We start from the raw sequence: 23,218 nt of genomic DNA, 5'->3' as shown, positions 1-23,218 counted from the left end.
ATGGTTGGCTGGTTCTGATGGCAACCTTGGAAGGTATGAATCTACTTCTTACACATGCACGGAAACGGAAGACTGTTGGCTGGTCCCATTGCACTGTACATGGAGCAATATGCAGCCAAGATCCAACACCACTATTATTAACTGAGGGATTCCAGGTGAGGGAATCCCCGCCCATCTATTTTATTACTTATTGCTTGAGAGTGTAATTAACCAAGGCTTTCGTAAAACCTACTTTGCAGCGTACTATTTTTCAATGAAAGATGCTATGAAGACAACTGCTTCCATAGATCGACTTGGAAAACTACTCTTCCTTCGCCATGTCGGCTCAGAAACCAAAGGCTCTGACCTATCGAGTGGAGAATATCCCCTTTGGAACAACCAAAGAACAGCTCGTTAGGAATTACTTCTATGTCAAAGATCAGGCGGATATCACGGTAAAATCGTTGGTTCCTGCCGTCGAAACTATCGAAGGCGAAGATGGTGACCTTACAGCTACTATTATGTTCCACCCCTATGAGTCGATTCCAGGTGGTCCAAGAGTTCAGGACGATTCTATTACAGTAGACAAGGACTTTCGTGGGTTCACACCTGTATATGTTCCACCAGTAGAGAAGGGACCTATTGTCGCAGAGTAAGCTATACTTACTAATCTTCTACTACATCCAGAACCTATCTATATAAAAGTTGGTGATGTCTGACTACAAACAGCGTCATCGCCGTCACAGGACTTGCAGGCCATGCGTTTGGCTCATGGGCACACTCCGAAACGCACATGTGGCTGAGAGACTATCTACCAAGGGATGCACCAAATGCGCGGATCTTGACCTACGGTTATCACTCTAAACTACAGGGCAGCGACTCAGTCAGCATCCTACAAGATCATACCAACAAATTTGTTCACAGCCTAATCGATATGCGAGAGGAGGGCCAAGTAAACCTTTGTCTATCCTGGGGTTCAGGACAAGCTAACAGTAACGCAAGTGCGACAGTAGGCCAATCATTTTCATCGGCCATAGTCTGGGCTGCCTGATTATCAAAAAGGTATAAATATTATATTCGATAATGTTAGAAAACGGCTAATAAATGAACAGACTTTAACTGATGCCATATCTCTTGGAATGTAAGTTGATATTTACGATTGCAGTGCCACGAAGAGACTAAATATCTATAGTAACAGCTCCCGTATACCTGTTAGAGAGATCATATTCCTAGCAGCTCCACACCGTGGTCTGAATATCACCGCCCTCCAGACCTTGGTCAAGGGAGAAGCAACCGAGCAAATGGTTTTAGAGCTCCAATCAGAGTCTCCGACTTTAACCTGGCTGAACCAGAGTTTTACTCGATTTGCACGAGATATTGATATCTTAACCTGCTACGAGACTAAACCGACAAAAACAGCAATCGATGTAAGTTCTTCTCTGACTAAAGTTAATGGCTACTGAAGTTTCGTCCAGGCTGATGGCGCCTGGGTACGCGAAGGGCCACCTGTTATGATGGTTAGTCGCGATTCGGCCCAACAGTTTTATCCTAGAGAGAAACTGGTATCTGCAGATTGTGATCATTCTCAAATTGCGAAGATCAAGAGAGGCCAGAACGGGATCTACCCTGCTGTCAAGGCAGCCGTAAAACATGGGCTTGTCAGCACAGCAAAGATTGTTGCTGGAGCAGGAGCTGCAATGAATGAAAGTTCGCGATTTGAATCGAAGGTACGAGATATTTAAACCAACGATGTTGTTGAAACGTGGTATGCTTACAAATATAATCAGTTCCGAGACTTACACATTGGACCTAATCAATCATCCCCGCCTCCCTACCCGCCTGGTAATCTCAATGACTCTGGATCAAGAGAGTCAGCTATCGAACCTGGTGGAGAATTTCCCCTTGCTTTTGGAACTGCTCCTGATCCAGTCCAAGAGCCTTCAATCACACTCGAGGCTGAACCTACATCAACAACGACGACGAATCCTAAAGACAGCTCTCCACCTTGCACACCGAAGTCCAAGAATTCCGATGTTTTAATCACATCCCCTACTCAGTTACAAGAACAAAATGAAACTTCACATGCCGCAATGGTCAAGGGGGCTAATGTGACATCTTTATTCGAGGCTAAAGAGTCCACATACCTTGCTGAATTGGATGACGATTTAAAAGCAATGTCACGAGAGTTTAAGGAAGGCTTTAGAGATAATCTAAAGAATGCACAAGATGTAGAATGTAAACGATGCGGGGATGTGATGGCTGCCTTGGGCTACCATTACTCTTGTCCGGAATGCGAATTCACGCCGTTCATTTGCCAGGAATGCTACGACCTAATTGAGAACTGCCGGATTCATCACAAAAAGTTGCTGAAACGAGACTTTAAGCCCTGGGATACCGTGTTTGGCATATTCTATGTTGATCCTAACGTCACTACCGAAGATAACGAGCTAATTCGAGCTCTTAAGCAAAATAACCTAGTAAGGTTAAGACAATATGCACAGATCAGAACTCTCCTGGATTCGCAAGATCGGCTAGGGTTTACCCCTCTCCATGTCGCAGCACAACTAGGCCTTGCAGAAGGCACTGCATTGCTAATTGAATGCGGTGCGCTTTTTGAAACTAGGAATCACCTGGACCATACGCCACTTCACACCGCCGTTGACGCTAATCAGATTCAAATCGCCCAGATCCTCTTGGACGGTGGTGCAAACATTGAAATAACATATGGCAAACTTGGCACGAAAGCACTACACCTTGCTGCTTCTTGCGTTATGTACCACATAGTCACTCTTCTGGTTCGAAGAGGGGCCGAAATTGACGCGCCGAGTGATAATGGAACTCCTCTTTGCAGGGCAATTGGGGAGCCGAAAAGCCACAAATGTGTCGAAGCCCTCTTGGTTGCTGGAGCTAATGTGAACTGCAAAAGCCGTGGAAATCTGGAAACACCTCTTATCCTTGCTTGCAGAATCGAGGACCACGAAACTGCAAGCACCATAGTCGATCTCTTACTTCGCTATGATGCAGAAGTTGACTTGGCGAACAATGATGGATATACTCCCCTAATGGCGGTGGCAGAAATGGGACATCTTGACGCCTGCAAAAGTTTGCTAGAGAAAAGCCCCCAGTTGGATATTCAGTCTAGCAAGACATTAAGTGAAAATGCCATTTACTTCGCAGCTAGGGGTGGCCATGAGGAGATTTTAGACCTCTTGATCGCGGAAGGTGCATCATGCTTGCCAACTAAGGCAGTGTCTGGAAGATTTTCCTTGGGGACGCCGAAATGGAAAAGCCTGGAATTTTTACCAGATGTAACATCAGAGTGCAGAAAAAAGATACTGAGTAAATTACGTGCTGCTAAGCATAACTAGGCATATATCAATTCTCATATTTACCGCACGTCGCAAATCAAAATGGAGACTCACAGTCGATATTGAGATATCTCCGAAGGTTGAGGTTACGCCAATGTACCAAGAATGCACCATGCGCACCTCATGTTTTCTTGATGTGGTGGAAAAGTAGCTGCGTCGTCGCCATCAAAGTCTTTGAATGGAAAGGGGATAACAGGAATCAAGACCTCGTGCTGTTTTTTCGTAGCTTTTCCGGAGCTAGTTTCCCATGGCTTCAGGGTCGGATTTTCGTCATCTCCGCTTTCAACTTAGGTTCTGGCTTGCATAAAAGAACTGCCCTTGAAATTATGTACAGCTCGGTTTCTTGTTTTCCGTACTAAAGGTGCGATTGTTGGATGGATCATAGAGGGCCTAGAACGGAAATGGCGGGTCTATAAGCGCTTACAAATGAGAGATAATTAGACGATTCTGAAATCCCTCTTTCGAGCTCCATGAGTGTGTTTCCTGTGCTTCTGAAACACAAATGACTAGCTGATTTCTGTCTTTTCAGCTCAGGATATGTGGTCATCAGGTAGTGGTATGCCGACTAGGGGATCAAAGCGCAATCGCAAACGTTAAATACATTGATTGTTATCACAGCTCGCTTCTCCAGGTTCTGGTGATAGAATCAGATAATCTTTGTGCTGTGCTTCCGCCACTCGTGGTGGGCCAAACTGTCTGAGGATCATAGATATTAGCAAAAAAATTATAGATGACGAGTTTGATCTATTGATGGGCCTTCCTGGCTGGTCCTCCAACCTCTTCGAAAACGATCGCTTGCTATATGGCACAGTGCCAGGTCTAAAATCCCAAGGATATAGCCGTGGTCCAGTAGTGGAATATGTAGAGGCCTGTCCCAATTACTAAACACTACTCCTTCTTTTAATTTACAAGTTACAGATGCAAGATAACCACAACTGAACCGTTCATAAATGGTTGAAAAATATAAATGAATGTATTGTATTTGCTCTTTGTAGATATAAAACTTCAAAATGCTGCCACTTTATATAGAATGTAAAACATGGAAACAATGCTACAACGCTGTTTTAACTGTGACACTGCCATTGCCAGATTGCTTTATTGAGGCTTTGATATCCAGTGTAAGATAAATCGCTGAAGGCCAATCCGTACACATATCGGCGGGCGCCCTACCTTAAGAACTGGGCAGTATCAATTGATCGATATCGGCAACTTCGAAAGGTCAGCAAACTATTAATCGGCAATCACAATAGAAGATGATACTAACCATATCCACCGTTATACGCCTCAAACTTGATTACATTTGCCGAGCCTTTCTTGAGCGGAACAGTCAAGACCGAAGTCCCCGGAGTATTCCCATTCCGAGATGGCAAAAAAGCGACGATGTTCGAGACACCATTGACCGTCACATTCCCGTATCTCTGCTCCGTGTCCCCATTCTCTTGCTGGATCCGAATCGTCGTAGTGGTAGAAGCCGAACTGGCAATACTAGGGAATTTTAGGGCACCGTTTCCGGAGCCGCCAAGCCACCCAACGGCTTGGTAACCGGAGCATCCTGAGCATGATACGATTATAGCGGACCCTGTGAGGGTGTTCGTTTTGGCTTCGGCTTCTGTAACTGTTTCCGCGGGAGCTGGTGACCAGGTTCCAGCAGAGGGGTTGATTATCCAACTATTCCTGTTGTCCTGTGGATGCGTTAGCACCATTTTATGATAAGACAGGTACAGGTAATACCATTGTGGCAGTAGTGCCTGAGATTGTCAATGGTAGCCAGATGTAAGTTGATGACATAAGGTTGTTAGGTTCCCAGCGATCGCCCATGTACATAAGAACCCCATTAATAGAAACCACAGCGGTAGTTTGAGAGTAATACGTATTAGAACCAGGGGCTGCGAACTTATTCCATCCTGACCACGGGCCACTGAGACTGGTGGCGGTGCTGTAGACGTTGTCATTCGCGTCTGTTAACGACGTATGTTAGGTGCCATTTGAGGATATCATAGATGTGTTCTTACTCCATCCTATAGTTTTGATATCAGCTGTTGTCCATAGGAGGAGTGTAGAAAGGAGAATCTTACCAGTCATGCTTGAACCAAACATGAAATAAATGCCATTAGACTTGTACATGGCGGGCGATTCATAATCATCAAGGATATGGACTGTGGATTCCACGGTTAGGTAATCTGGAGATAGCTTATCAATTCGAAGGCCATTAGATCGCTAGAGAAAAGAGTTAGATGTGTGACTTCTGTATATAGTGCGGGAGGACATGCGTCTTCAGAAAGGAGATAGCCACTGCCATCGGTATCTATAAGCATTGATAAGTATTGGCTTCCGCAACTCCTTTAACATTGGAAAGGAAACATAGACTGCAAACCTTTGAAAAGGCCGATATCTCTTGATTCAAAACCAAGCGGCCGAGAAGAGCCTCTAAAATCACGTCATATTAGATATTACCCCTGTGAAACGAATAATGGAATCCGAGTCTTACAGATACGAATAATCGCCACAAATTGTTGCTGAAGTAGCAACTCCAGCTTTGGCTTCTTGGTAATCGCTAGAATCAATATGCATCCACATGACATATGTTGATGTTTGAGAGTTGTAGATAATGTGTGGTCTTTCGACAACACGGTTTGGCCCAAGATCCCCATCCGGTTGCAATGTGAGGAGTTCGTTCACAAAGGTCCACTGAACAAGATCCTTGAGAAAGTTAGTATGGTTCTGTAAAGCTGAATTGAATACATACGGTACTGGAATAGCAGTTGATCGATTGGAATGCGCTCCCAGAAAGCTTGTTCTCCCCAATCCAATAGTACGTTGAGCCAACTTTGGTGATTTCTGGAGAATCTTAGCCTTTCACTTCTCTCATTGACATTTCTTATTAAAGGGCGATCTCACCTCCTCCATGGGCTTGAACATGCTGGTTTGTCCCCTTTGCAGTCCAAGTCGCTCCAGGAACCTGCCTCAACCGTTAGCTATTTTTTATGTAATGGAATATCTAACTTGCAATTTGCTTCGATGCCAATGCTGAGCTTATAAACAAAGCAACTCCTAGTGGAATGAAAGACAACATCTTGGGGAATTTCAATGAATAACTGCGATGATGTTGGAAGATGATGTTGGAAGATGCCATCACTTACGTAGATTCTTCCACATATATATATATGTTTGAAGGAAATGGAACATTCGCTAATTTTTGCATATCTTTGGACTTTACCTACGCTAGACAATTCAACGACAATTCGACGCCGCATGTGGACCCGAAAATTATTTGTTGGTGAAGTTTTATTCGTGCGAGTGTAATATTCTTGTGTTTTACCAACAGCCTTAGACTTCAATGGGCTTAGCACCCCCGCATTGAAAATAAACATAGCGGGGAAGCCTGTCTCCGGGAAGCCTATCCCCGCGATATATGCTCTCAAGGTTGGGGTTCAGCGAGGCGGGCACTAATAAAATACCTTACTATGCGTGTGAAGTGCTAATGTTGTACCCTAGAGCGGATCTCAGAGCGGGATGCACTGTCATAAACCCTAACTCTAGCGTAAATTAACAATTCGTTCCGTACCGGTCCGAGCAGCTCTCATCGAATCGGCTTGGATCGTCGATGATCTTGCCTCAACTTAGGGCTTCTCCACGCGGGGAAGCTCCAGGCCCCTGCTCCCACCCCAACCCCACACCCCTCAAATCTAGACGATGTAGTAATAAATTACGGATTCTATATGATTGCAACGCGAAACAACTTCTCTGTCAGGGGCCGAATGGGCCGAATGGGCGGGTATCAGCTTGAATACTTTTGTCTCCATGTTAGATTTCTCCACTTGGGAAACTACTGGCCCCTATTCACACCCCGCAACCCGCGGGGAATGAAGCTCCGGCTCCGCTCTCAACCCCCGCAAACACTAGGCCGTCCGTTAGTGGCGGCATGTTTCCTCCTGACGCTTTTATCTGCAGCTTTAGCGTCAGCCTCGGTTGTGTCTCCGCACCGTGCGAAGTCCCTCATATTGATCATCCTCCATGATACGGATCGCTTACGGATCTACACAATTGTACTTGAGAAACACAATATGAGGGGTGGGCCATTGACGCTTGCGGACGGATCAAAAAACTTGTACAGGTACATACAGGTGAAGACAGCTTAGGAATGAATGCTCATAGAAACAAGATGTAACGTATCATATTGCTATCGTATTTTTTGATTCTCGAAACAATCCAGGCGACCCCACTATACACATCGCTCGCCAGGTTATTAATCCAACACCGCTTCTCAGCTCGAATAATCATCCTAAGCTCCCAAACCGCCCCTCTTCCTGTATGGCTCTCCTACATGACCCTCACTGGATTTTCGGTCTTGATTTTATCGTTATTCCAAACTCTATGAAAATCATTAGTTTAAATCCGTAGGTAAGTCACCAAGAACAAATATAGTATTCACTCACCCGTCGAACATAGTAACCAGCCCCTCCCTCTCCCTATTATCACCATTTACATATGAGTTAAGCAATAAGACATATGATTTATCGCATAGACTAGTCTGACACCCCATAATACTTCAATCTTAATACACCTAGTGGCAAACTAGCACCATTGGCAATATCCCGCTCTATATTGCCAATGGTGCAATCCCAAAATTATATTTAGTAGATATATCTAAACTGGGGAATTTCCTTATCTGTAAGATCCATCAAGTTGGCCATCGTTGCAGCGTCGACCTGTGCTGGGTCTGCAGAACAGGCGGCCTGGTCCCGGCGGCGATTCTCCCTCGCCGTAGGCAATTGCTGTGTGTAGTCCTGATGCGTATTTCAGCGCCTTAGCTAATCCAATAGTGATTGGTGCTGTACTCATCAATTTTTTAGGGGTAGTGGTTCCTTACTCCCAGATCAAGGCGTTCTGGAGGTATTGGCTTTACTACCTCAACCCATTTACCTACCTGATCCAAGGCTTGTTGCAGCCTGTGGTTTGGGACCTTGAGATACACTGTAAGCTGAGCGAACTGACTAATGTTCTACTTCTACCCTCTACATCCTGTGGCGAGTATATGGCGGATTTTCTATCAGAGAATAGCGGTTACGTGGTAGACCCTGGTAACACTACTTCTTGTGATTACTGTCCCTATAAGGTGGGGGGAGATTACCTGAAGACTATCAACATCAACGGCCCTAGTTACGGTTGGAGAGGAGTAAGCTGTCCGCATATGTCAAAAGTTACCTCATAAGGTTATGATCCCTTACTGATTCGTCTACTAAGTTGCCATTGCTGCCCTGTTTTGTGTGAGATCTTATGCGCTCGTGTTTCTGATGATGAAAATCCGAACCAGGGCCACGAAGAAGACATCATAGAAATGTACTTCAGAATGGCATAGTGGGAGGGGCCATGCTCCATTACAAAAACTATACGTAATGATGTGGGAATGGGCTTATGATTACCCGAAGCCCATTTATGTACGCAAGGTGAGTCTTATACCCAGATTAGATCATAACAAAGTTCACGGTCAAACACTAAGGCGCCTAGTCAACCGCCAACGGTGCTATATGCTATTTCAGTCACCCCTACCCGCAACGCCCGAAGCAGCAGGCGGGATGATCGCCGCTGCTCGCGGGGTTCCGCCGATACTCAGGTTGAAAAGCCCAGACTCCTAAGTCGCACCCCCGCATTAGAACATCAAGACTAATGGGCGTAGACATGGGATCAGGGCGGCGAGGGTACCATGGAACTAAAAACCAGTGCCGTTTTTCGTTAGTTTTTATTATTATTACCAGAGCTTCAGGATTGGATTTTTTAATCGACGTTTCCCAACTTTGAGCTATACAAGGATTCTATTCTTACTAGCTCTACCGTTTCTTATGTATGCAATTAACCATCGTTTTTATATTTTAACTAGTCTCGTAGAAGTTCTACATTCGATAAGATTAGGCTCCGAAGTCGGTTAAACTTTTAACACAAGCTAATGGTACCATCCACAAAGTCCGACTTGGAAAATGACACTCCCACGTGAGGCGGTTAAACAAATAACCTTGAAGACCACACAGGATTATGTAGTAACGCTGCTAATCTTTCGGCCGCACTGATTTACGAAACAGAGGCTACTTCTAGAGTTCAACTTTAAATTATATAGCCTTCACCCTGTTTGACAAGTTATGCTAAATCCGCGCCACAATAGTTGTCGTTGAATCCATTATCCTATGCCTTCTAGCCCCAGCTCAGCACATATTACTTGGTATCGACTTAACATGACTAATAAAAGCAAGAACTATCAAATCGCCTGCATACCAGCCGATGGTATCGGACCGGAGGTCATCAGTGCAGCAGTTGACGTGCTGAAAGTCTTGACAGACACTCTCAAGACATTTAGTCTCGAGTTTACGGATCTTACTTGGGGTAGCGATCACTACAAGAAACATGGCAGATATATCCCTGAAGGTGGTGTAGAGTCACTGAAACAGTATGATGCTATCCTTTTCGGTTCCGTTGGAGCACCAGGTACACATCCGTTGTCCATTACTTCCGTCCACTTGTTTCTAACAGGCTATTACAGATGTACCCGACCACATATCACTATGGGGATTACTGCTTGCTATGCGAGGTCCTATGCAGTTATATGCCAACGTACGGCCTGTCAGGTCCTTTCCTGGCACAAGAGCCTACTTAACATCCATGACAAAGCCAATCGATTGGATGATCGTTCGCGAGAACTCAGAGGGTGAGTACGCTGGACAAGGTGGACGCTCGCATCTTCGTCAGCCATGGGAGACAGCCACCGAAGTCGCCATCTTCACGCGCGTGGGCATTGAGCGCATCATGAAATTTGCATTTGAGATGGCTCGTTCGCGTCCGGCCAAGTTACTCACGGTTGTTACCAAGTCGAACTCCATGCGCAATGGTATGGTTCTTTGGGATGAGATTGCCGCCGAGGTCTCCAAAGATTTCCCTGACGTTATATGGGATAAAATGTTGGTTGACGCAATGACTGTACGCATGGTTACGAACCCTCATTCTCTCGATACCGTCCTAGGCACGAACCTACACATGGATATTATTTCAGATCTCGCAGCTGCCTTGGCTGGTTCTATCGGTATTGCTCCTTCAAGCAACCTAGATCCTACAAGGAAGAACCCTAGCATCTTCGAACCTGTGCATGGATCTGCCTTTGACATTACTGGCAAGGGTGTTGCGAACCCTGTCGCGGCTATCTGGTCGGCAGCGGAGTTGCTGAAGTGGATAGGAGAGGCCGAGGCAGCTGACATTCTTATGGCTTCAGTAGAGAGAGTATGCTCGAAAGGCGTTGTGACAGCTGATCTAGGAGGACAGTATAACACCAAAGAGGTGACGGCGGCTATTTGCGAGGACATCAAGGAGAACAAATAAGTAGTAGATAAGAAACCCATGAAGAGGGGCTGCATAGCGTAGATTTAGATTATTTTTATTTTTAAGTATCAGCCTTGAACAATTTATAATTTTTTTATCTTCAACTAAAATTCTCCTTGTGGCTAGCAATTACGAGCTAGAAAGTTCCGACCGACCGACTTAGCATTGTGATACCTGTCTCTTATAGAGCTAACCTGAGTTATTCTCTAGATATAATGGTATCGAGGTCGGCTTGCTGGTTTGAACCACTGAGGCAATGAAGGCCCGTTTGTATTAATCATCTAGAGATTCTACGAAGCTGAATGCCGTAACGAAGGCAGGGTTGCATCCATACACGCTGTGAGAGCTGTGTTAGGCGATTTGACTAAAGACTATGATGCGCTTCACATGAGCGACGAGGCGTACGTCGAAGATAAATTACAGCCCGTCGTGTTGATGCTTGGTATATACAGCGATGCGTATCTTTTGCAAATACACCCTTCTAATTACAAACAACCCAAGACAGAAGACCGCTAAACTAAGTGATTGTTTGTGGTACTATAACTATGTAATCTTCGCACCTAGTAATGATGGGCGCAAAGGCTTGAGGCAATAGATAGAGACTAATGGGGTTTAATTAGCTAATAGGCAAAGAAGAGAGTCGCATCACCCTCTCGCTGTCTAATCTTCTTATTCTGTCTCATGAGAATAAACTTCATCGCCCAGGCACCCGCAAGGGTCGCAAACGAAAACGCTGCCGAGGAAGCAAGTGCCGTGACGTATTGTGGGCCGTCGCTCTTTGGCCAAAGATACTAAAAGTAATGTTAGCATTTGGACGAGGCGCATTCGAATAACAGAGAATAGAGTACATACCGGAGTCCAAATGAAGCTGATGTTGCTAGTGCTAACCACTATAGAAATGGCAACGGCCCTTTTCTCCTTTGTCTGACCGAATGTGGAACTAACCCATCCAAGCACGATGCTGTTAACGGCATATGTGCCCACAGAGAAAACTATCATAGCGAAGTATCGGGCGCCCATATTGAGAGTAGCGCAGCCCAGAACGAAGCCGAGGATTGCAACACCTTTGGCGATTGTAATGTGCCATGTCCGCTCGTTGTACTTTCCGGAAGACCATGACCAGTATACGCTAATTGCTCCTGCGATAAGGTATGGAGGGCATGTCAAAACCAAGGTGATGGTGGTATCGAAGCCGAGGGTTTCAACAACAGTTGGGAACTGAAAGTAATGTGTTAGTTCACTAGTGCGAAAAATGGTGTCAATGGGAATAGCTTACGAAGTTCTTGAAACCGTTGGCTGCGAGATGCATGTGCTGGATGAAAACGAACAGCCAAACTCTGCGATCCTTTAAGGCGTCCTTTAAAACCGCCAAAACTAGTAGCTTCCCCAGTTTCGCCAACAGTGTCCTGATGAATCCGGTGCACTGCAATGACCCTTTCCTCTGGAGTTAGCCACTTAGTAACTGAAGGGTCATCGGGCAAGAGGAAGATTCCCCCAACGGCGACAACAAATGTAACCGCACCCTGAAGAATGAAGAGCCATCTTTATCTAAAGTCAGTATAATAATGATATCCCTTAAATGGTGAAACATACCGCCATCCAGCGAGACCGGCTAGACCATCCATGCCATGGAACACACCAGCGCCGATAAGGCCAGCAAACGCCGTCGCTATAATATTTCCGGTGTAGAGTACGGCCATTCTGGTTGCAACTTCCTTACGGGCTAATCACACTAACGTTACTTCATGTACAAGAAAGAATGGATGGGACATGGAGCACTTACTGTAGAAAATGGACAGAAGGTAGAGTGCGCCACTGTACTTTACATTAGCCTCAGCTTTTCATGGTCCCCAGATGGATTCTTACGGATAGTAAGGTGCCTCGGTAATGCCCAAGAAGAATCGAACAAGAAGAAGGCCAATGTAGTTATTCGCGACTGCCGTTAAGGCAGACACGATTGCCCAGACCGCCATGACGCTGCCCTAATCACGAGTCAATACTTTTTGAAGGGATGTGTACGAATTGCCTTACCATATAAATAGAGGGTCTGACACGAGTAATCAACATGTTAGAGGGAATGCCTCCGAAGATGTATCCGACGAAAAGGATCGACACGCAAGTTTGGTACTCTACGAACAAGAACATATTAGCAGTTTCTACGACAACGACATAATTTAAGGAGTAGACGTACCGGAGTCTTTGAGATTCAGGTCACTTTCAAGTGAGTTGAGTCTTGCAATGGCGATGGCATTACGGTCGAGGTAGTTCAACCAGAACATGAGCCACAAGATTGGCTGGTAATATTAGCTGGCGTGTCGTTGCCATTTCATTATGCAAACATGCCATGATTCGATAGTCCAACTTCTTCACAAGTTTGGTCTCTGCTGGGGTTCGTGTAAGAACAGCACCGGCGTAATCTCGAGGGGTGTTGGTATCCTTTTCAGCCATGTCCACGGACTCAAGGTGGTGAGCGTTTGGCTCAATATCGACTTTGGAGGTCATGATGAAGATGAAGATGGAAATGAACAACGAGGCTTCTGAAGGGCAATAGTCGGAAATTACAATGGATTACGAATGGACTTAGTGGACTTATAAGGGTTTCAAGTACAGGGGGTAATACTGAAATCCGGGGAATAGATTCGCAACCCACTACTTCCCCGCATATTCCCCGGATTCCCTTAGAACTTTGATCTTTCCCAATCTGTGTGACAGGAGGCTGGGCAAGACGACACAGTCAGCAGCTGGCTGAGTCTCGCCCGGACAGATTAGTTAGACTAAGAATCGTGGCTAACACAGGGAGGATAATGGTTTAGGCACAAATATCAACCGAATTGGACGGCTGGCGAATCTATAAAACACACCTTCCGGCTGTTTTCCTCGCCGAGTAATTAAGCATTGACTTGCAGCACGCACTACACTGATTATCTCGGCATTAAGAATATCAAACCTTAAAATGCATAAAGTTTCTGTTCTAGGGGCCGCCGGCCAGATTGGCCAACCACTAAGTCTGCTTCTAAAGACTGTAAGCCTAAACACCTAACCAAATTATACACTACAAAGTGGAACTCTTCTCACATATGATGGTATCAATAGAGCCCATTAGTGTCCGCATTGTCTCTCTACGACATTGTGCACGCCCCTGGTGTCGCCATAGATCTTAACCACATCGACACCCCCGCGCCCGTCAATGGTTTTCTCGCAGCAGACGATGGTCTTCGTAAGGCATTGACTGGCGCAGATCTTGTCGTGATACCTGCCGGCATTGCTCGCAAGCCAGGCATGACGCGTGACCGTGAGAATCTCGCCATAAGTCTTATGATAGAGGCCTCTTACCTAACAATTGTGCCCTAGAACTCTTCGAGACGAACGCTTCTGTCATTCGTGATCTTGTAACTGAGATTGCTAAGGTGTGCCCCAAGGCATTTGTTCTCATAATCACAAACCCTGTCAACAGCACTTTACCAATTGCCGTTGAGACGCTAAAGAAACACAACGTCTATGACCCCAAGAAGGTATTCGGTGTTACTACCCTCGACGTTGTGAGGGCGTCTACTTTCACAGCTCAGGCACTCCAGATCTCAGACCCTAAGTCCCTGAGAATCCCCGTGGTGGGAGGTCACAGCGGTGCAACCATTTTGCCTCTGCTAAGCCAGGCCAACCCTCTAGTCAAACTGACTGATGATCAAAGAGATGCAATCACCTACCGTAAGTACCAATACACATGACACATGAATCTACAATCTAACATATAGCAAAGGCGTCCAATTTGGCGGCGATGAGATCGTCAAGGCCAAGGCCGGTGCAGGGTCAGCCACCACTTGCATGGCATATGCAGGATTTAGGTATGTCTCTCCTAAGTGATTCCTTCGTCAGATGTAAAGTTAACCAGATTTCACCTAGGTTCGTTCAGTCTATCCTAAAGGCTGCTTCGGGGGAGAAGGGCATTAAGGAGGAATGCTATCTGTACCTACCTGGCATTCCAGGCGGAGACAAAATAGCCAAGTCACTTGGTGTAGACTACTTTGCGGTGCCAGTTGAGTTTGGCGTTTCTGGAGCAGAGAAGGCACTGTCTGTTAGCGAAATCTCTAAACATGAAGAGACCTTGCTAGCTACCGCAATAGCGGAGTTAAAGGGTAATATCCAGAAGGGCATTGCATTTTGCAGCTCGTAGGTTCTAGATACTATATATAGAAATTAATATATCTGTTCATGAGTATTTCTTGGCATGACAACCTACGTGGGTGTTATCTCGGCCACTTTGCGACGGCTCTAGGACTGGTTTTGGGTGTAGAGTTATCAAAAACTTGTCCGTTAAAATCGATAATCGTACATATCTTGAAGTGAATTATGAATTATTACGTATCTTATGGGTATCTTTTCTAATCAAGGAAGCTAAACTATTACATGGCACAGTACAAGCGATCATACGTACAGGTTTCATGCTACTAATCCTCATTTATTCGTCTTTGCGAAAAGACCATAGAACCAACCACCTTCCAGTTTTGAAATGCATTCAGATACTTAGAACACAGATATATTTTAATGATGCTAACGATGTACTATCTCTGCCCTAATACATAAAGACACGTTCTATTTCTACAGATATCGCTCTGGATCCGTACATGACGAATTGTACATCTAATATACCTCATGTAATTTTCTTGGTTAGTGTTTTTGGGGTGGCTATACTTTTAGCCTCAACTATGATTCGAGTGCACGCCTCACACATCCTACCCAGACCTGTCCCATCCTCGTGAACAACCGGAGAACTGCCTAGGGGAATATAAGAACGGAAATGTTAAACCACAATTGCTATATCTCTTTCTAAGAAAATATATGTGCCGAGTAGTTTTACCAACCACACACATATTCCACTAAATCCCAAAATGGTGCAACCACGTCCTTTAATCCTCTTTTTTAACCCTGTTCGCCACGCTCTTGCCGACTATCAGGCACTGGGAAAGGTAGCGGACACACAGACGGTTACAAGTAAATCCCGAGAAGAGTTTTTCCAGGACCTTAGTACGAAATATCAAAGTGCACAGGTCATTTATCGCACATCGGCTAGTGGAGCAGTATGCAAAAATTCACGTCTATTGTTCGCTCTTATTCATTTTGCTTATTAATATTGCATGATATCAGCTTAAACTGACTGATGCACAGGTCGCTGGCAACTTCGATAAGGCCTTCATTGACCGCCTTCCAGACTCTCTTCTAACCATATGTCACAATGGTGCGGGCTATGATCAAATCGACACCGCAGCATGCAAGGCTCGAGGTATCACCCTGACCTATGCACCTGATCCTGTTACAGAAGCCACTGCAGATCTCACCATCTTCCTTCTTTTAGGAGCCCTACGACAGCTAAACCCTGGTTTGCTGAGACTCCGCCAAGGGAATTTCAAGAAGGACGTCGGTTTCGGTAATGATCCATCAGGAAAGACCTTAGGCATCTTAGGCATGGGCAGGATCGGTAAAGCTGTCGCTCAAAGAGCTAGGGCATTTGGGATGAATATCATCTATTACACTCGCACAAAGCCTACGACGACCGAGGCCGAAGAAGGTACTTATGTAGGCTTCGATGAGCTTCTGAGCACGAGCGATGTCATCTCAGTACATGTTCCTCTATTCGCTGCGACGAAGCACCTGATTAGCAAGCCCGAGATCGACAAGATGAAGAAAGGAATAGTTATCGTTAATACGGCTCGCGGTGCCATCATCGACGAATCTGCCATGGCGGATGCGTTAGAGAGCGGCCATATCACTAGTGTCGGTTTGGACGTGTATGAAAAGGAGCCTATCGTGAATGAGAAGCTCATATCCAACGAACGGGCACTTCTTGTTCCCCATCTTGGCACGCATACGACTGAGACGTTAGCGAAGATGGAACGGATGGCGATGGAGAATGCAAGAAGAGCCATAAGTGGTGAACAGCTCTTGACACCGGTGCCCGAACACTGCAATTAGACACATGAATGTGCTCACTGGTTTGGCGGGAGCGACCAGGTCTAGTGCCATGGAAATAAGATGAATTAAACCTTTGATAAATTAGATTGTTTATTTAATAGTACTAAATCTGATCGATATCTTGTTCGTACAGTGCTTCCCAGCTAATACTGCTAAAAATATCATATTCCTGGCCATTTTGAACAATTCCGTGATCATGTGGAAGTGTGCCTCGAGAAACTCCATTAAATGCATTCATAAGCTGCGAATCATACATAAGTTCATTCTGGTGTCTTCCGTTCGGTCCAGCAAAGCGGTTGACGTGCCGCACGCTCTCCGAACCCGTGGCTTGTCTGCTTAGGTACGATATATTATTGTCGGCCACGTTGTTTTGTGTCTCCTGTATCAGTTAGTAATAGTCATTGCTAATGTTATGTGAAAGCAATCTTGTCGACGAGTCACCCTACCAGAGAGTTTGTGAGTCTGTCAGAACCCTCATCTTGCATAGCAAGCCTTGTTCTTTTAAATGCTGGCGTGTCTTGCGTTGAAATAATTCGAGAGGGCATATAATTGCTCATTCCTGGCGGATGCATGGAATTTCCGGATTTCGAGGTAATTAAACCCTTGAGCAGGGCTGTTAAGGTTTCAGAGCAGTGTTGAGCTGTAGGCCAACGTGGAGCCATCCCTTGCAGGATGGTCAAGCATGTCTGAATTCCACTAAAAAAATGCCTTAGCCAGACCGTTTACGGAGATTGAAATGCACATAATGGGCAGAGAAACAGAGAAAGTACACGACCCCTGAACGAGAAAGTGAAAAAGCGAACAGACGATCAAACACGCATAGCTTACCGAATGCTCTTGTTACGGTTGTATAATCCTAGCTGGCAAGCGAAGGTAATGATTAGAGCAGACATCCACACCGAAGATAGATATCCAGACCATAGAAGTCGATCTTCAGTCTGGACTGCAGATATTGTGAGGCAGGCAGCTGATATAGAAGATTGTAAAGCGGTCTGGAATTCGCCGCTGTGGTCTCTAACAGAAAGACTTGGTCGATTGAGTAAGATAATTAGTTGTTGATAAAGAATCAAAAAGAATGGGCCGAAACGAGCCTTAATAGCTACGAGACCGGGTGCCATTGGGTTGCTATGCATTCTGGAAGTTTGCAAAGCATCTGGCAGGTTATTAAACCAACGATCCACATCAGAACGAAGGACGAGGACGGATTGGTTGTCCCAGCCTCGGACGTGTATTGACTTGTGAAATGTTTCAACGATGCGGCCAAGCAGTCGGCCATATTCAACAAAGTTCGCAAGGATCTCTTCCTTCTGGAACGGTAACTGGTCTTTAGTCTGCTCCTTAGCGACAAATATTCCATCCTCTGCTGTATTTGCGTCGGTAGATGAGACATTAGGGTCATGGCTAGAACCGCCATTTAAGTGATGTTGAGATGTTCCAGCCGAACCATGCAACTCTATCCTTGTAGGGATACACACATCAACATCCGAATCAGAAATACCAAGAGGAATTCCAATTGCTTGACTAAGGTAGCGATCTAGTACGTAAGCGCTCCAGAAGATACGCTGGCGCATAATCTGGTCTTGAGGCTCGAGTTGTCCATATCGAAACGGACATCTGTGGAGACCGCATTGGGCTAAAGACCGCCACAAAAATCCGCCTATGGATGCAGCATGCCTCAATGACATGTTCAAAGTGAGATAAAGTTGCACCACTAAGTACGCTTGGATGGAACTCGTCTGGTAGCGAAACGCGAGGGGAGCCAATGCTTGTAGCAACGACGTAGGGTCGGAGAATTGGCAAGCAACTGGTAGGACGCCGGGTGACTGTGACCCAGCGATGTTGATAACGCCTTGTACAATGACGAAGCGGGATAGCTGTGGACCTGACATTTTGGCTGGATCTCGTTCTTGGTCGTCATAGACTGCCCCGAGGTCTGAAAGAAAGTCTGGTCCAGAGAGGAAGGGGAATAATGGATGCCAATCTCTGAAGTACTCCGTAGTTAGGTTTTGCGCGACGTCTCGTGGCGGCAAGATGCCGAGCCCTGACACGCCCGAGGAATGATACTGGCCATGGCCATCTGCTCGATAAGTGGTTCGACCATTATTGTCATCGATGCTGACGAGCGTCTCCTCGCTAGGAGGGAGATTCTGAGCCTGTGGCGAACCGTGGGCGAGAGAAGCGAATGCTTGCTTCACAGTGTTGACAAAGAAAACGCCACTGCTGCTGCCGGTGAACCTGGTCTCCTGCGGCTTGGTTGCAGTAAGACATCCTATCTCGGGCGCGCTGAAAATCGAACTTGCGGACATGCCAGCAATTGGTGATTAGGCGGACGTTCTGATGAGGTTGGCTGGGATGGGCCAGCGTGGGACACATCCAGACATGGTTGAGGTTAAAAGATTAGCCGAGATAAGTAGGCAGAGGCACTAATATACCCTTAAACTTTTACCCTCTTTATCTCCTGCGTTTTCTAGCGATCGATCTACCTTTCCCACAGACTCACTTCCAAAGACTGCTAAGGGATTAATCGATGGCATCCGAATCCACTCAGAAGCCTCGGCAACACCGCATCTCTGTCGCCTGCATCGACTGCCACAACAGACGACAAAAGGTAAGATCTCACTAGCAAAATTAGTCTGATTCTACTTCATGCTTATACCTGTACAGTGTAGCGGAGAAAAGTGTGTAACTAGTTTTGTTCCTCCTGTTACCATTATATACTCTTCCGTAGAAAATAAGAATTGGCGCTGATTATTGAGTTGTGGTGGGAAAGGCCCATTTGCCGCCAATGTCGCACCTCAGGGAGAAATTGCACATGGACGGACCAAAAGAGAAGGTACGGCCAATATTTCAACCCTTTGCAACATTTATGCAATGATGCTCATATCACGTAGGGGTCCAGTGAAAGAGGAGAAGAAGATGATTCAGAGACGACTAGAGGAGACAGAAGACCTTCTTGTGGGCCTTCTCCGTGTAATCCCCGATGAACTACTTGCCGACGGAATGGAGTTACGCCCATCCGCGCAAAGACAAAGAGAAGCAGCATCTTCATCAAAAGATAATGATCTTTTGACTGCTCAACTAGCATCGTTCGGGCCAAGGAAATCAGTCTGGGACGACGCCCCTCTAAGCACTGTTGCTGAAGTTCGTAGGTGGCAGGTAGACTACGATACTGCGGGCGTGACGTCCTCCACACCTCGCAAAGTTCGACAGGATTCTCCAGTTCCAGATGAGATGGATCTAGGCACCCCGTTTGAGCAAGGATCATGGGAAGTTGGAAACCCTCAAATGCTCCAATCCATGCCGGATACGTTCGACTATCAGCCTCAAAATCGTGACGCGATACGACCGACTCACGACGATAAAACGGCTACAATGGCCGATCCACATAACAACACGACGACTGCAACGGCTGATCCTTCTAATACATCGATTGGAGGCCCTGCGGAAGCTATCCCTAACAGTGCAGATGTTCTTACCAGAAAAGAAGTGTTACCAGTTCTGCCATCTCACAAATCTAGTCCTTTGAATTCATCTGTTGGGCCAAGTACAATCGATCCATGGAGCAATTCGGACTTGTCAAGACAACAGGAAGAAGACTTGTTTTGGTAATAGCACTGCCATTCTAGAATAATGCGAATTGAGTTTACGACGATACCAAGAACCATCATGCAAAGAAACCCCTTTTAATTTAATGGAATACTTCTATTCTTTATTTTTTACAATTAAAGGTCAATGTACCATGATGCCCTTTTAGCTATTTCGAATTATGACATTGTTGCCGAACTAGTTTAAGTTGCTAGAATGTCTCAACTTCAAGGCTTTCCCGGCGTTCATATCTAGGCACTCATATCGGTTGAGTGTAGAACAGACAATATAATAGTAAACCAACATATTTAGTTTGTGGTATGCGCATGGATAACACCTATGTATTCTTAATGGAGACGTCCATCAAGACGAAGGGGGCTGGTGGATGCTATGTATCGATAAACGAAGCAGCAGAGATGGAATATACATACGCCCATGTTAAATAATGATTTCTCTCATTGAGGCCTGCTTCTGTCACTGCATTCTCACTTTAGATCATCTAGCATTAAATACTACCTCCATGCAAATTTATTGTTGGCCGTGGCCGAGAGTATAACCACTAATTTAGCCGTCGGTTGATCTATTAGCCGTGAAAGGGCTTAAGGGGCTTCAAGCTTTTAATTGCAACTTTCTCACGCAGTACGTTAAGCTCATATAAAGGTATAGTAACGCAGAGGATTAGAGATTATTCTTTATGTATGCTGTTCATTATGAATCATACGGAGGATATCATTTTAGAGTTCCTCGTACCTCGACTTCTCCAGCTCAAAGCGGAGCAAAGACAACAAAAAGCACAACACACACTAAATATTTGTTCGTCTAGAGACCAACGCAACCATACAATTATTGTCGGAATCTCCGGATGTCAGGGATCCGGAAAGTCTACAGTAGCGTCACGACTTGTAACCAAGTTATCCACAAGTTATAATCTCGATGTTGCAGAAATCTCCTTGGACGACTTATACCACACTCATGCTGAGCAAAAACGAATAATACTAGCGAACCCGGAAAACTCTTTGCTGCGGACACGAGGTCAACTTGGTACACATGATGTCCAGCTAGCTAAGGCATTCTTTCGCCAATTCCGTCCAGAGACAGATGATATGGTGGGCGATGGCAAATCCGGGGCATGATTCTGGCCAGCGTTCGACAAGAGCCTGTTCAACGGAAAGGGAGACCGGGTTACCCAGGCGAACTGGAAGAAGACGGATAGTCACCCTGCGCTAGACGTGATAATATTCGAAGGTTGGTGTATAGGATTCCAACCCTTAGGCCACACCGAGGTCAAGAACATATGGAGAGACGCTCAAGGAACAGATAAAAAACTTGCTTCTACGCGGTTGCAGGATGTGTTGCTGCTCGATGATGAACTCAAAAACTACTGTGATAGTTTTATGAGTAGCTCGATGCTTGACTTCATGGTTCATCTTGATGTTCAGAGCTTAGAAACTATTTACATGTGGCGAGAAGAGCAGGAACAGAAACTCCGGCAAAGAACGGGTGGGTTGGGTATGACGGAGCTCGAGGTTCGGAAATTTGGTAGGTCTTGTAGTATTTTGGCTTATCAGTGCTGTTACTAACATTCCTAGTGGATGGCTATATGCCCGCCTACGAGATGTACCTTGATGGATTAAGGCAAGGTTTCTTTAGTAAAGGTGTCAAATTAGACAATAGGTTATGCCTTAAATTAGATTCACGCCGATTAGTTATAAGTTCCGGCTTTGAATAGATAATAATGATGGCTGAATAAATTCGGCTTCTAAAGAGTGCATAACATAAACTACAGCATTCCTAGAAGTCCATCCCACCAAGCTTATTTCCAATCAGAGCCCTACCACTTACGTCCACTTGCACGCCATCATACGTATGGTATAGCCCGGCCGCCCCGCCGCCCCAGCCACTTGCCATCGCATCTCCAACGTGGGCCTTGCCCTTAATCATGACATACTTACATTATAAAGAGTTTTACGCAACAGAACCCCTCTGTCTTACTTTTCCGCTAACGCCGCGTGACTGTGTGACCGCCTCCTTACCAAGAGCCCGTTCAATGTCGTCTAGCATAGCGTTGCCTGCGTCTACGCCTCGGGGGGTGCCCTGAGGGAACTTGTATCGGCCCTCGACGCCTCCCTCAGGATCAATCAACTCCCTGCCGTATAGCGGTAGCTGTCCATCGTATACCCGTGTCGGACACGCTTCTACTAACGAAGTCACCTCAATGTCCACAAATAGATCTTCCACTGTATGGGCAGGCACCCGCATCCAGCCCAGATACGGTCCGCCTCCGTTATAAGGTATTGTAGAAGGATGATTTCCATCGACAACAACGACCCACGGCACTGGGGCGGGTTGTTTGGACCTCCGTGTTTGCCCGGTTGCTTGTTTAGGACTCCCCCCTTGCTCGGGTGCTTGGAGGAGTGATGCTAGTGCCGGGCCGTCTAGGACAAGGCAGCAATCCCGACGCACGTCTGATTGCCACATGTGCCCCTCCTCGTAGTTGTTCACCCAGGTGTTGAAGGCCGTGCGGACTGCATCATACGAGGCTCCCTTGAGAGCTGGATCGGCGATGACTGGAAGAGCGAACTTGTCGGAGGGCAGTGTGAGTTCTTGTAGCTTGGCAAGTGCCGTGGACCACTGTGCAGCGTCGGTGGCATCGTCGTCGGCATAGGCGGTGCGCACCACCACGAATCCCGATTCGTTAGTGAAGCTTGATATGGTGCTCTCAAACTGGGCGGATATGTGGCCGTACTGCTGTGCCATTTTGCAGTTATGTGTCTAGTATTTTTTTGTCTTGGGCGGGTTTCCAGTCCTTCGTTGAGTGGAAAGTAATGTTTCTGCTTCCAGGTTGGGGTTATTTCTCTCCATCGGCTGAGATCTTGGCATCTCAAATAATCTTGGTACTGTACTACTTACATACCCTAACGGACTCACCACAGCCACCTACAAGGCCTGTAGATTTT

At 46.0% G+C, this 23,218-nt stretch overlaps 9 protein-coding genes across 9 annotated transcripts; 5 read left to right on the top strand and 4 right to left on the bottom strand.

Annotated features, from left to right (window-relative positions):
- Positions 1 to 317: 317 nt before the first annotated feature.
- On the top strand, positions 318 to 3,536 carry VE01_01640 (uncharacterized protein; the record flags this gene model as incomplete). Its single annotated transcript, XM_018271159.2, has 7 exons — positions 318 to 631; positions 709 to 931; positions 982 to 1,041; positions 1,092 to 1,120; positions 1,172 to 1,406; positions 1,455 to 1,706; positions 1,767 to 3,536. 7 exons carry the CDS (start codon positions 318 to 320, stop codon positions 3,345 to 3,347), a joined length of 2,694 nt encoding a protein of 897 aa, XP_018134116.1. The 3' UTR covers positions 3,348 to 3,536.
- Positions 3,537 to 4,502: 966 nt separating this feature from the next.
- Positions 4,503 to 6,718, bottom strand: VE01_01639 (uncharacterized protein; the record flags this gene model as incomplete). Its single annotated transcript, XM_018271158.2, has 11 exons — positions 4,503 to 4,556; positions 4,612 to 5,029; positions 5,079 to 5,305; positions 5,360 to 5,365; positions 5,423 to 5,564; positions 5,614 to 5,639; positions 5,722 to 5,774; positions 5,836 to 6,047; positions 6,094 to 6,185; positions 6,246 to 6,306; positions 6,671 to 6,718. 11 exons carry the CDS (start codon positions 6,716 to 6,718, stop codon positions 4,519 to 4,521), a joined length of 1,323 nt encoding a protein of 440 aa, XP_018133978.1. The 3' UTR covers positions 4,503 to 4,518.
- A 2,712-nt stretch (positions 6,719 to 9,430) lies between these two features.
- VE01_01638 (uncharacterized protein) lies at positions 9,431 to 10,709 on the top strand (the record flags this gene model as incomplete). The annotated part of the gene is made up of 2 exons (XM_018271157.2): positions 9,431 to 9,824; positions 9,880 to 10,709. The coding sequence occupies exons 1-2, from the start codon at positions 9,527 to 9,529 to the stop codon at positions 10,707 to 10,709; spliced, it is 1,128 nt and encodes a 375-aa protein (XP_018133979.2). The 5' UTR covers positions 9,431 to 9,526.
- Positions 10,710 to 11,329: 620 nt separating this feature from the next.
- On the bottom strand, positions 11,330 to 13,211 carry VE01_01637 (uncharacterized protein; the record flags this gene model as incomplete). Its single annotated transcript, XM_018271156.1, has 10 exons — positions 11,330 to 11,500; positions 11,562 to 11,927; positions 11,986 to 12,150; positions 12,209 to 12,251; positions 12,303 to 12,432; positions 12,493 to 12,524; positions 12,576 to 12,691; positions 12,741 to 12,838; positions 12,901 to 13,003; positions 13,080 to 13,211. 10 exons carry the CDS (start codon positions 13,209 to 13,211, stop codon positions 11,330 to 11,332), a joined length of 1,356 nt encoding a protein of 451 aa, XP_018133972.1.
- Positions 13,212 to 13,662: 451 nt separating this feature from the next.
- VE01_01636 (uncharacterized protein) lies at positions 13,663 to 14,880 on the top strand (the record flags this gene model as incomplete). The annotated part of the gene is made up of 5 exons (XM_018271155.1): positions 13,663 to 13,731; positions 13,803 to 14,001; positions 14,061 to 14,414; positions 14,467 to 14,551; positions 14,610 to 14,880. The coding sequence occupies 5 exons, from the start codon at positions 13,663 to 13,665 to the stop codon at positions 14,878 to 14,880; spliced, it is 978 nt and encodes a 325-aa protein (XP_018133973.1).
- A 715-nt stretch (positions 14,881 to 15,595) lies between these two features.
- Positions 15,596 to 16,681, top strand: VE01_01635 (uncharacterized protein; the record flags this gene model as incomplete). The annotated part of the gene is made up of 2 exons (XM_018271154.2): positions 15,596 to 15,784; positions 15,873 to 16,681. The coding sequence occupies 2 exons, from the start codon at positions 15,596 to 15,598 to the stop codon at positions 16,674 to 16,676; spliced, it is 993 nt and encodes a 330-aa protein (XP_018133970.1). The 3' UTR covers positions 16,677 to 16,681.
- Positions 16,682 to 16,724: 43 nt separating this feature from the next.
- VE01_01634 (uncharacterized protein) lies at positions 16,725 to 19,044 on the bottom strand. Its single transcript, XM_018271153.2, has 3 exons — positions 17,505 to 19,044; positions 17,123 to 17,372; positions 16,725 to 17,055 (listed from the first exon to the last, which is right to left on the bottom strand). The coding sequence occupies exons 1-3, from the start codon at positions 18,980 to 18,982 to the stop codon at positions 16,780 to 16,782; spliced, it is 2,004 nt and encodes a 667-aa protein (XP_018133971.2). The 5' UTR covers positions 18,983 to 19,044; the 3' UTR covers positions 16,725 to 16,779.
- A 90-nt stretch (positions 19,045 to 19,134) lies between these two features.
- Positions 19,135 to 20,424, top strand: VE01_01633 (uncharacterized protein). The gene is made up of 4 exons (XM_018271152.2): positions 19,135 to 19,284; positions 19,341 to 19,354; positions 19,447 to 19,509; positions 19,568 to 20,424. Exons 1-4 carry the CDS (start codon positions 19,204 to 19,206, stop codon positions 20,283 to 20,285), a joined length of 876 nt encoding a protein of 291 aa, XP_018133976.2. The 5' UTR covers positions 19,135 to 19,203; the 3' UTR covers positions 20,286 to 20,424.
- A 1,533-nt stretch (positions 20,425 to 21,957) lies between these two features.
- VE01_01632 (uncharacterized protein) lies at positions 21,958 to 23,129 on the bottom strand. The gene has a single exon (XM_018271151.2). The coding sequence runs from the start codon at positions 23,016 to 23,018 to the stop codon at positions 22,227 to 22,229; it is 792 nt and encodes a 263-aa protein (XP_018133977.1). The 5' UTR covers positions 23,019 to 23,129; the 3' UTR covers positions 21,958 to 22,226.
- Positions 23,130 to 23,218: the final 89 nt, after the last annotated feature.

The sequence above is a fragment of the Pseudogymnoascus verrucosus genome (assembly GCF_001662655.1).
Source record: "Pseudogymnoascus verrucosus strain UAMH 10579 unplaced genomic scaffold scaffold_4, whole genome shotgun sequence".
Lineage (NCBI taxonomy): Eukaryota > Fungi > Ascomycota > Leotiomycetes > Thelebolales > Thelebolaceae > Pseudogymnoascus > Pseudogymnoascus verrucosus.
This window is presented reverse-complemented; position numbering and strand designations above follow the sequence as displayed.